Source organism: Podarcis tiliguerta, assembly GCF_965153285.1.
Source record: "Podarcis tiliguerta genome assembly, chromosome: 7".
NCBI lineage: Eukaryota > Metazoa > Chordata > Lepidosauria > Squamata > Lacertidae > Podarcis > Podarcis tiliguerta.
Genome location: NC_139540.1, coordinates 62,286,329 through 62,299,064, shown reverse-complemented (window position 1 = coordinate 62,299,064; position 12,736 = coordinate 62,286,329). Strand labels below are relative to the sequence as shown.

The 12,736-nt window shown below is 44.5% G+C and overlaps 1 protein-coding gene across 23 annotated transcripts in view; it reads right to left on the bottom strand.

The window, feature by feature from the left end:
- Window positions 1-12,736, bottom strand: part of RREB1 (ras responsive element binding protein 1) — a 125,250-nt gene that overhangs the window by 39,605 nt on the left and 72,909 nt on the right. For all 23 annotated transcript variants that reach the window (XM_083449282.1, XM_083449272.1, XM_083449264.1 and 20 more), the window contains 2 exons: window positions 8,569-8,658; window positions 7,280-7,443 (listed from right to left, as the gene is read on the bottom strand). In XM_083449282.1, the coding sequence (XP_083305408.1) occupies window positions 7,280-7,443; window positions 8,569-8,658 (254 nt within the window). The remainder of the gene's footprint in view (window positions 1-7,279; window positions 7,444-8,568; window positions 8,659-12,736) is intronic.

Genomic DNA, 12,736 nt, shown 5'->3' with positions numbered 1-12,736 from the left:
TAACACAAACTACTATACAGTAATTCTGTTAGGAGAACCCACGCCTAGGCTCAGGGCAAGATCAAAGCCGGAGAGCAGAATTCCCAAAACATCTGAAGACTCATGGATGGGGACTCTCTCACACACCTCCACACCCAGTGCATGAACTTGGGCTTGAAAAGATTAAGGGGTGACGTGTAAGTCACAGAAAGAAAATTAACAAGCCTTGCTATTTGAGCAATGTGCTTCGGGGGAAAGGAGACACGAAGGAGGCACCAAGCAACAGGAAAGGGACGGCGAAACCTCAAAACGCTACTGACAAATACTTTTTGCACACACGTCGCCTTGACAGAAGAACACTTTTCTTCTGCCTCTGAGAAAGTGAGCCATAAACTGCAACTTGTTGGCATAGCTGTCAATGTTTCCCTTTTTTAAAGGGAAATTCCCTTATTCCGAATAGGATTCCTCGTAAGAAAAGGGAAAAGTTGACAGCTATGCTTGCTGGGCATTTTACTTTTTTTTAATATTAGGACTATTTTTACAGATCAATTTGCCAGCATGATTTTGAGACGTTGCCTCTCTCTTTTGCTTCCTTTGATTTTTGGTGCTATCCTTCTGACAAAGGAGCTAACTTTACACAGCTAACTTTACACAGAAAGCAGCAAAACACGCCCCCCCCCCCCAATATAGAACTTCTTAAAAACGAAAATGCCACACAATGAAGTTTAGAGGTACAGTCACATTGCATATTTCCATTGCACATAATTAAAATGGAGAGCAATTGTGTGCATGTCATGGATATGAAGGAATGGCCGATTAACCATTTTTAGATAAGAATACATTGTTCATTGCAAATGCGATGGAAGAAGAGGAGGAGCCACGAGCGAAAGTGAACTTTTAAAAAGTGACCCTTTTTTGCAAGACTACGGGCAACGAAAGGCTCTTGGAATTTGGAACAGATGGACACTGGTCCTTTCTTGGGAGTGGGCATTTTTTTACTAGTGTGCTGAGTTTTCATCAAGAATCACTACCAGGCCTCCAGGCTTATCTCCACAACCTTGATCGTTGTAAACTGCATTCTTAGGATTCTCATGCGTAGTGCCTGAGAGCAGCACAAACTTGCTTTGTGGCAGCTCATGTGCTCTGTTTGGTTTAAATGCACTAATTCGGGCACCAAAACCATATTTATTTCTTCTGCCTCTGAAATTACTTAAGGAGACTCAAAGCATAACATATGCAGATATTCAAAAATATAGGTATGAATAGAATGGTTTGGAAAACAAAGCTTCTACAGATTACGTTGTTATGGTGCAAGCAGAGGTGACCAAAGACCAATCCACACAAGGAAAGAAATCACATTATAGTATCCATCTCACCAGTGTGAAGAGTTTTAAAAGTGAGCTCAGGTTGTTGTCACACACACACCCCTTCAAAACCTAATATAACCCAGAAGAATATTGGCAGAAGTTATCTTATCTCAGGTTGAACTAATTGCCTATCTAGTTTGGCATTTTGCATTCTGACTGGCAGCAGGTCTCCAGGGTCTCAGCCAGCAGTCTTTCCCATCACCTTGCCATCACCTGATTCTTCTGAAGAGGAGCTGAGCCTGGGATTGGATTTGAGAACTGCAGGATGCAAACCTGTCCCCTGCTACTGAGCTATGCAGTCTTACGCCATGCAATCTGAGGAAATTTATAACCCTGATTTCTCAACATGCACAGGCCACATTCTAGTGAGCAAGTGTGGATGAGCCACAGAACCCTGCTCCACATCATGTGACAGAACCTGCAGTCAATCACTCCCTTCTCTTGCAACTCTAATACGCTGGAACAGACTTGTGCCAGGCTCTAGGGATGAGGGCTGCTTCCAAAGCCACCAATATGCAATGCTTGGGGTAATTTCTTCTGCACTATTACTCCCCCCCCCCCCCGAATTCATGGCTCAGCACTTCTGCACATAAGAGCCAATGACTGCTGCTATGCCAGCCTAAGGCAGCGGCGGGGAACCTGTGACCCTCCAGATATAGAACTACAGTTCCCAACTTCTAACCACAGGTCATGCTGGCTGAGGCTGATAGGAGCTGGAGTCAGCCGCCATCTGTAGAGAACACCATGCAGCTAAGACTCCGGCCATTTATTTAATAAGCTGTGTTGGTTAAAGGTACTTAAAGGGAGGTTAAAACGCAAGGTGCAGTGTAATGAAAGAGTCCAGTCCAAAATAAGTAGGGCAGCTTGTTAAAGGACATTCTGTTCAAGCTCTGTCCTGCAGAATTGGCACAACAGGGAAATTTAGACCCAAGGGTGACAACAAAGGGGCAGAAGCTATGAGCAATTCGAGAGAAGCTCACGGGAGGAATCCACGTTCTCCGGCGCAAGCCCCACTGAAATCACACTCCCGTTTCATTACGAAGAGGTTTGGGCAGGAAAACTTCCGTGTGCCCTTTGAGGCTTTATCTTTAAGGCTGACAACAGAAACTAGACCATCCAGGTGAGAAAACAAACAGGCACTTCAGGAAGATGCTATCAGCGAGTTCGTGTCTAAACCAGTTTGCCTTTTATGAGGATTAGGCATAGGAAGGAAAAGTTCAGAAGATGTACCATGTGCAAAAGACTGGAACTTTGTCTGTCTCTCTTTGGGGGGGGGGCTGCCTCTTAAATGTGATCGTTTGAGTTTGCAGGTTCAGAGAAGCATCAGAATTGAAAGCCACCTAATCCAAGCCCTTGAATGATGCAGGCAATCTAGAGCTAGAGCATCTCCAATGGAGCCTCTCCCTAAAGACCTCTAGTGAGGAATAGACCCAAGGTAATTGGTACCATTGGACTATAGGAGTATGCGAAATCCAATCCCCAGCCCCCTACTTAGCTCATCTTTTTAATACTCTTATTTTAGAGAATTAGATTTTTAAAAAGCAAAAAGTCTACAACGCTGGAGGAAAAGGGGGATCTACCTTAACCACTTAAGCATGCTGAAGGTGGGGGAGATGGAATGATAGATGCGGTTTTGTCCAAGGTACACACGTTTCACCCTGGCAGAGAGCTACCAACCCCAGAAGGCCCTCACTTTGCAAACCTGCCTTGTTAATAGAAGTTAATGCATCATTAATCGATGTCAATGCCTTCTCTCCTGCGGCCTGTTACCTTGCAAGCAAGGTCTCTAAGAAGATGGAATTAATAGCCAAGCTGTTGTGCTTGAAACACACATTGTATTTTGGGACAATGCCGCGAGATGCAACTAGGATAGGGCAACAGGGAACACCTGCACGGAAAGTAAGTTGGGGAAGTTGAGTAAAAATGGTTGAAGGAAGTGCAATTTGGAATAGTTTTTTTTCTCTTGGAAAAGAAATCTAGGCATGTTATTAACATGCGTGGCACAAGGCATGCCCTTGCAGATATGACTCAAGCGCAGCAACTTGAAACATTTCAGCCCAAAGAGCCCCACCTTTGCTTGATTCAGGATAAGCTCACTGTTTTCTCAAGGGAATGGGATGTCTTCTGGCACCGGTTTTTGACTCGAGAAGGAAACTGCAAACCTGCACGTATTAAGTTCGTATTTACTTTTATCAATGGAGCATGGGAGCACCTCCAGCGCTGCCCTCTGGACCTGACCAGAATTCCACAGGCGTCTCAAGTTTTAAATGGGGAAGGAATTGGGGGGGGGGGGGTTCAATAGCTTATTTGGAACTTTCACACTAAGCCTTAGCAAATCTGTTGTTGTTTTTTAAAAAAAGAATAGCACAAGGATTGCACAAGGTAAGGCATTGAAGCAGTTAAGACATCTCCTCCTCTCTGGGCCTCTTCTCTTTTTCATACATAGTGTCTAGGGAGTTGGCAACATGTGTCTTGGGAAAGATGCATGGGAGGTGAGCAACATTCTTCTTGTTTCTCCGATCAGGAGTGAGCACGTGTCAGATAACTGAAGCTGCAGGATTCTGCCCGTGTGACCGAGGAAGCAGCAGTATGGGGTGTTGGGATAAAAAGTGCTTGGTTTGTGCAAAGAGCTAGGACAAAAGTAGCTAGGTGCATTGGAGCAAGGCAGTGACCATTTTACCAAGATCCTACCTAAGGCACACATCTCAGCAAATCTGAATGGGCAGCCCTGCAGAGCAGAAAGATAGGGCAAGTGGTGTCAACATAAATTCTATGCTCATTGTCTCCCGAGGTGCACAGCTCGCCAAAGTGGTTCTGCAAACACATCATTGCTGCCTCTCTCTTCTATTGGGCTTCTCCATAACATTAAACTGTAAGATAGGAAAGAGCCATGAAGATGCATGGTCAACCTGACACTATTTTGCAGGGTCAGTGCATGGAAAAGTATTAAGGAGAGCGATGGAATACCAACACCGTGGTTTGCTCCTTGAACGACTATGCAGCATAGCAACATCCACTATCTATGTGGCTTTAGGATAGATTAAACCAGCTTTCCCATGCCAGGCTCTCTTCCAGGGGTTGTTGAACTGTAGTTCCCCTTAGCCCTAGCCAGCATGGTCCATGGTCAAGGATAGTAGGAACTGTATTCCTGGAAGCACCTGGTTGGAGGAGGCTGGACTAGACGAATTCATGGAGTAGGAAAAGCAAACGTCATTAGCCAAGGACAGCTAAAGAGAACCTCCAAGTGCAAGAGAAGCACACCTCTGAATGTTAAGCAGGGACACACTGCTACCTTAGCACCTTGCCGGAAGGTTTCCTGAAGGCATCTGACTGAACGTTCTTAAGAAACCAAGATGCCAGGAGGCTATATGGTGCGTAGAGGTATCTGAGAGCTTGTTAGAAGAACACATTGGATTATGTCAAATTCTGTGTGCTTCCGTCATAAAGAAAAGTACTGCTAGAGTTGGTGGGAAGACATCTCAGTCCCAGGGGCCTCCAGCCTTCTACGCCTGGCCCTCAGTGTTCCTCTGAAGGCTCCTCAGGGCTGACCCCGCTCCTCAAACTGTGCTTCTGATCAACTCTGCCCCACTCTCTCCTCCTTGAGTGACATTGCCTGGCTTAAATGTGTCACCTGAACTGTAATGCTGCCTCTTCCTTGCCTGGATAGAAGATGAAAAGGGTTGTGTGAGGGGTGGGGAGGATAAAGGGCTTGCCCACTGTACAAAAGAATCACATTCATTGCTTTGCCCAATGTTGCATTCGGCTGTGCAAACTAGCAGCTCATGGCACCCAAAAGGCTCCCAATGAAAGTACATGACCACCAGCCTGAAAAAGGTCACCTGCTGCTCACTTATCTGTCCCTCTCCCTCATTTGGGCATTGGATCTCTCTACCTGGCCAAAAAAAAGCATCTAATTCAAAATAAAAAATAATTGAGAATTTTTGTGTGCAAAAAAAAAGCATCTGCCTATGTTTCAAGCTGCATCTGCATGCATTTTGTTTTGCATCACTGGGAATGCATCTCGGCTCTTTAGCATAGAGTATGATCATCCTGGGAAACAAGCGCGTCCTATAAAACTCTTGAGGGGGTGGGTGGCAGGGAAATCACCCTCCCCTCTGGGCTTGCCTCCCTAGAAATTTGTGCTTTAAAGCTCACATCTGAAGATCTGCCTAGAGACACGAAGTTAATACAAACCGCTCTGTGATTAGCAATCGGTTTACAAAGATCCCTATCTCATTTCATACTGCTCGTTGCACAGAGTACCAAACCTTATGTGTATTACAGCTGTGATGCAAGAGGTGTTAACAACTTCTCTCTGCTCTCTCGCCTGCAAACCTTGCTATCAGCCATGGAGGGGGGGGGGGCAGTGCCAGTTTTACCAATCCAAGTCACTCCTCCTCCTGGCAACTACATGAAAGCATCAGGAATGAAAACGACAATAGATTCTGAAGAGTCCAACATGGAACTTTCACATGATGCAGAGTTGGGCCTCCACAGGAAACATCCATTACCAGCTCTTACACCAGCAGTCAGCAAACTTTTTCAGCAGGGGGCCGGTCCACTGTCCCTCAGACCTTGAGGGTGGCCGGACTATATTTTTTTTTTTGGGGGGGGGGGGTATGAACGAATTCCTATGCCCCACAAATAACCCATAGATGCATTTTAAATAAAAGCACACATTCTACTCATGTAAAAACACACTGATTCCCAGACCATCCGCGGGCCGGATTGAGAAGGTGATTGGACCATATCCGGCCTCTGGGCCTTAGTTTGCCTACCCATGTCTTACACCCTTCACAATTCCTATGGATTCTCTTTTCTGTAGGCTTATTAACTATGTATGCTTACTTGGAAGTGAAGCCCCCACCCTAGTTCACTGGTATTTACTTCCACCCCCACTCCACAAGTATATGCATAGGACGGAAGTCTTATAAAACTGCCCATTTTAGAAGTATTTGTCATTTAGCAACAACACATTTCAGGAACTGAAGTATATACGATGCAACATACAAATCAAGCACAAATTAGGGACGCCTTTAGAGGGGCAGTATTTTAGTGCAGTGGTACCTCGGAAGTTGAACAGAATCCATTCCGGAAGTCCGTTTGACTTCCAAAACATTCGGAAACCAAGGCACTGCTTCCGATTGTCTGCAGGAAGCTCCTGTAGCCAACTGGAAGCCGTGGAAGTTGCGCCGGACGTTCGGGTTCCAAAGAATGTTCGCAAACCGGAACACTCACTTCTGAGTTCGCGGCATTCGGGACCCAAAACGTTTGACTCGCAAGGCATTCGCGAACCAAGGTATGACTGTATTTTTAGCTGGGTTCCAAAAATGACAAGAACCTCGTTGAGTATTAGTAAATTATTGGTACAGTGGTACCTCGGGTTACATACACTTCAGGTTACATACGCTTCAGGTTACACACTCCGCTAACCCAGAAATAGTGCTTCAGGTTAAAACTTTGCTTCAGGATGAGAACAGAAATCGTGCTCCAGTGGCATGGCAGCAGCAGGAGGCCCCATTAACTAAAGTAGTGCTTCAGGTTAAGAACAGTTTCAGGACCTCCGGAACGAATTTAGTACTTAACCCGAGGTACCACTGTACTAGAAAACTTGTTGGAGAAAAGCGCCACGATCCATGGGCATCACAAACAGATGTATGTAGAGTTTTCAAATCTCCACCACCAAATACACTGTCCATTCCTGCATTGCAGGGGGTTGGACTAGATAGCCCTTCCAACTCTATGATTATATGACTATGATTCTAAGGGACAAATGCAAGATGCTGCTGGAAGGAGGCTACAGATGCCAAAAAGATGGGATTCTTTGGATTGCAGCCCTCAGGTGGAACAGGGCATGCAGTAAACCGTCACCAACATACACTCTCACATTTATCAACCTTTTCCCACACTGTCACCTCATTACCAGCTCTCACCTGTGCATGTTTCCATTGGTGGTGAAGGACTGGTCACACACCGAACATTTGTAAGGCCTTTCGCCAGAATGGACTAGCATGTGGCGGTCGAGGGAGCTGGCGGAGCTCAGAGACTTTCCACAGATGCTGCAGGAATGGTCTGTCCCTCCAGTGTCCGTGTTATGCTAAAGAAAGCAACAGATTTGTTGGTTTTGAGTTCTTCCTGTGCAGCTTCAAGGACATGTCAGTCAACTGCAACCATCATCATCATCATCTAAGAAGGTTTAATGCAATGCATTTAAAATTAGCATGGCATATCTGCAGCTAGCAAAAGAGACAGGAAGAGTAAGAGGCCAAGCAAAACAAAAAGTCTATAAGGAGTGGAGAATCTGTAAAGAATATTTAGAAAACTATGGAATAAAAGGAAACATCTTGGCAGAATTAGACTGGTCCCTGTATTGTATAAATCTAAGTTTGTTGGGAGGTAAAAAGAAAATATAGAAGAAATATGTAACTGTGAGGTATAAAGTAATGGATAGATAAAGTGCAGTGAGATTAAATGGAAGTCAGTTTTAAATTTCTTTTCTATAAATTTTATAATTGTGTTCAATACCAGAAGTATATATGATGATCATTATATTAAGCTTCTTATATCTTATAGTGTGGTGGTTTGTTTTTCTGTTATTTGTTTGTTTGATTGTATGTTTGTTTACTTGTATGTACGTCGTTTTTCATAAACGTATTTATTTTAAATTAATAAAGATATATTTTTTAAAAAATTAGCATGGCATACCTGGGTAAGGGTGCAATTCTATACTCCCTGAAAAGTTGGCTGAGGGGCTTTTTAGCACATGACCTAGGTGCATCTCTGCTGGTGGAGAAACAAGGTACATAGGCAAACGATGCTTATGTCACCTGAAGCCCCCCTAGACACTGGCAGAAATGGGGTGGGTCAGGGAGGTATAGGTATGCCGTATCCAAACTGTGAAAAGCACCAAATTGGCTAAATTAGCTTGGGACATGAAAGGCTTATGCTGAAACTACAGACCATTTCTTCCTTGGCAGAGTAGCTTTGTAAAACCTCTGATTATTTTACTATACTACCAAAGGGGGAAGGGAAGTGGCAAAAAAATATAGGAAGGACAATAAATGCAAAAGTACAGTTGAGGGAGTGAGGGAAGAAAGCATAAGGAAACAAGCTGATAGCCTACTATAATGTCTATGTATTTTATTGTACTGACAGCTGTTTGTCTCCAAGGAAGACACCTTCAATGTTTTTTTTTAAGGTTTTTAAAAAGTCACCGGCTTACCTGACGAATATGCATTGTCAACTGATGCTGAGTAGTGCAAATCTTTTCACAAAGAGGGCAGGTATAGGAAGACTTGTCATCTTTTGTTTCCTGCATACAAAATATTATTTAATTTTTTTAAAAATAAGAAATTAATCGTAACACACATTTTAAAAGTAATTAAAAATATACAGACTTGAGGTTTTTATCCCTCGCCCATTCATGCAGAGCATGCATATGCAGCAGCAAAACATAAATTTACACAGGAAATTATTCTAAACGAGACCCTTTTTAGAAAAAGAAATTTGAAATCACAGTCTGAGTCAGTGAACTTGAGTGTGGTGCAGGGTGTTGGCTAGAACCTAATCCTTCATCAAGCATTAGGTCTACCCAGCCAAAAGTCTACCCAATCCAACCCAGTGGACAACCAGATGGGTTTTTGGGAAACCCAAAAGCTAAGACATAACGGCAATGCACACCTCCCAACAGTTGTTGTTTAGGGAGTAACTTTCAGGGGTATGATCCCTGAAATAGCCCACAGCCTTCATGGCTAGTAAAACAGCCACTGATAAACTTTACCCTCCATTAATTTATTTAAAGTCCTTTCTAAGCCATCCAAACCAGTTGGCCATTATGGTTGCCCATTATTACCGTATCTTGAGGGAGAGAGTTCCATGCAATGTGCTGCTTGAAGTATGAGCTTCCTTTTGCCTATCCTATAATCTACAACCATTTAGCTTCATTATAGAAGAAGAAGAAGAAGAAGAAGAAGAAGAGGAGGAGGAGGAGGAGGAGGAGGAGTTTGGATTTGATATCCCGCCTTTCACTCCCTTTAAGGAGTCTCCAAGCGGCTAACATCCTCCTTTCCCTTCCTCCCCCACAACAAACACTCTGTGAGGTGACTGGGGCTGAGAGACTTCAGTGACTAGCCCAAGGTCACCCAGCAGCTGCATGTGGAGGAGCGGAGACACGAACCCGGTTCACCAGATTATGAGACTACCACTCTTAACCACTACACCACACTGGCTCTCTGAGAGAGTGAGAGAGGAAGGAAAACTTCCTCTCACCCTATGCACTTGCACTACACATGCATAATGCCCTGTCTTGGAACTGCACCAGATGGCATCTGAATAAGTAACATGGCACACCTCAGTTTTTCAACCCAAAAACTTAAGGTAGAGGTGAGGAAGCTCCCCCATAGAGCAGAGACTCTCTCTTTATGCTCCTCTTCTCCTCCCCCAGAGGACCACAGGTCCCTTTGCACCTGGATACCTGCATGGTTATAAATTGGGTGCAGGGGTGGTTTCAAGGTTTCCTCTCTGCATGGGACAAATTGATTTTTGCTTTCATTTGTGTGCTGCACTCCACTGCAAAGGGGAACTCAATCCATATACGATGCCGGCAGCTGCCACCCTCACACATACAACACACCCAACGTTCCCCTGCAATTGTGCACCGCAGGGAAGCTCAATGATGAGAGATTGGCTGTCTCTCTTAATTCAAATGACCTTGTCAAACATTCTTGATCCTCCAATAAGCTTCCGATAATCCCTCACATTGGTGGAGGGGGGACTATAAGGGGAAAGGAAATGCTATGAACTAAACAAAAAAACAAAACAAAATAGGAACAGCTAAAAATAAGGAGTTTTGGGGGGATGGAGAGAGAAAAGTACAACATAGTACAAGGAAGAAATAAATTCCCTTAGCTAGCTGAAAGGTTGGCCAGTTTGAAACTCCCCCAGCCACAACTTGGCCAGGATGTTTGTGCTAACAGAAGAGATCTTCCCCCTTTCTTTTCTTTTAAAAGTTGCCCACAGGATGCTTCACGGGAACAAGTCGCCCACACACCCCTGGCGCAAGTGGAGGCTTTGCATCACACCTCTATGACAAAGCAGTAGGTTTCCACCCTCAGCACCAGCCATTCCAATATCGTCTTCACATGTAGCCCCAAGTACAAGCCACACCCACTTGGCAATAAGCCCCATTTCCTGGAGGATCCCAAGTTTCCCTCCCTTGGAAGGAGATCTAGTCTCACTGTTGAAAGCTGCAAGGAAATCCTAAATAAGCTCATCGTGCCCTTTGGGTGAGCAAGAGTGGCATTTGCATTCAAATAAAGAGGCTGGATGTAGGCATGATTGACACTTTCCTTAGAGCTGCTGCAATCAGAAATTAAAATGAATCTACTCGCATGTAAGAGAAGAACACCCTGTGTTTTCTTTTCGTTTTTTAAGGATGCCCTTGAGAGGCTGAGTCAGACACCAGCCTTTCCAACCAAGGACAGAATGGGAACTTTTGGCTTGAACCAAGTCTTCTCTTGCCCAATTGTTTTAAAACAGGCAACATGATTCCCCCCCCCCCCCATTCCACAGAACGGGGCACTTCTTTCCCACACTTTCTTGTAGGCTTGCATATAAGCCCATAAAAGCTACTGGCCAGCCAAGAAGCTAGTAACCTGTGTTTGTTTCCTTGCTGGCAGTACAAGGAAGGGGAACACAGGCTACGAGCATCATGGCAAGCTAGCAAAAGGAAAGGCAAGGCAAGGCAAGGCAGGCAGACTGGTTGAGAGCAGGATATTCCTGGATTCCTCAACCTGCACAGAACTCCTGGTCGCCTACAGGAACCTGGTGATTGCTAAACACAAGGTTGCCTTATCAGTAAAGTTCAAACACTCCTGTTTCGAAAGAATCCTGCCTCTCTACTAACTCTACTCTCCTTTTGTTACTCCATTACGAACAAGGACATCATTTCCATTCTGAAGACAAGGCTGAACCAGTGCTTAAGCTTCAAGAGTCACTAAAAGCCTAAGAGTTGCATCATAAGTTATACATAGCACTGCAGGAACCCAGCTGCCTTCATCATCTTCTTTTTCTTCCCTATCAACCTGTTATTAGGGTCCGAAAAATTTCAAAATGACTCTAGTTTAACAGAGAAAATAAGATTTGATAACGGAAAAGCGTCTGGACCCCACAACATCAACCTAAAACAAGGACAGCCAATATAGTGTTCTTGAAGTACAACTCCCATCAAGCCCAGCCAACATGGACAGCAGTTAGGGATGATGGAAGTTGTAGTCCAGCCACATGTGCAAAAGCTATTTGCTACCTCAATGGGCTATCAGGGCCCATTAGATCTCAGGAGTAAGTTTCACCCTAAGGGGATTAATTTAGACTCTGAGTTGGCATTATCTTGACACAGAATGACACACAAGCAGAACGAAGGAATGTTATGTGCATATGTTTTGGACTACAACTCCCATCGGCATCAGCCAGCAGAAGTAATGGCCGGAGATGATGAGAGTCAACAACATTTGGTGGGTATTATGTTGGAGAAGGCTGTTCCCTCTCCAACCATGCATATAGAGAGACATGTCCGCTCAGGATAGCATTTAAGGCATCTGATGAAGAACTGAAGCTTGTGGCATAACAATTTGCTATTTAACAGGTTATCACAAAACTCTTAAGTTTTCTGATGTGGTTGTTGCTCGGGGTCCGGGTTCTCTCCCGGAGACCATTTGGACTCATTGCATTGTTCCTATGAGATTCCATAACACTGATATACAAATGCATCCAACTATTTCCATCTATCTTGTTTTGCATTAAGCTATTTTCACGTATCAGGGTTTTTAAAATTATTCTTTCCAAAGAAAATCACTGCCAATCAGTAAAAGGGTGGTTGTAAATCAGCTCCTTTCATCAGTGAGAGGATCAGCCTACTGTGCAGAAGTAGGATCTCAACAGCTGCTCCGCCCACCTTTTGCCTCTGACTCCACCCACTATGGGCATGGGTATTAAGATTCCTCACCCCTCCTTCAATCCATTTATATTTCCAGCCTTGGCCATTTCCTCTAGCTGCGTGTCCCCTGAAGCTTAAAGATTATCGGGTAAAGCAATTTCTTTTCGCTGGTCTTGAACCCTGCTGCCTAACGAATTTCAAGGGTCTGAAACAGGAGTCATCCACCTCCCCTTGACTGCCATTATTATGATGATGCATATTTTGCCCAACGCACCTCTGTGCATGCGCATGTTCCCATCCAAACACTCCTGTGCACCCTGCACACAGCTCCTCCCAAGGACTTTTCGTGTTAGTTTATAGGAACAGCCTTCAGATCCAATTTTACTGCAGCCCTGTTAAATGTTGTCTCAGAGCCGAGAGCACAAACAATATTGGGAGGAAAATCCTTGCAGCTGTG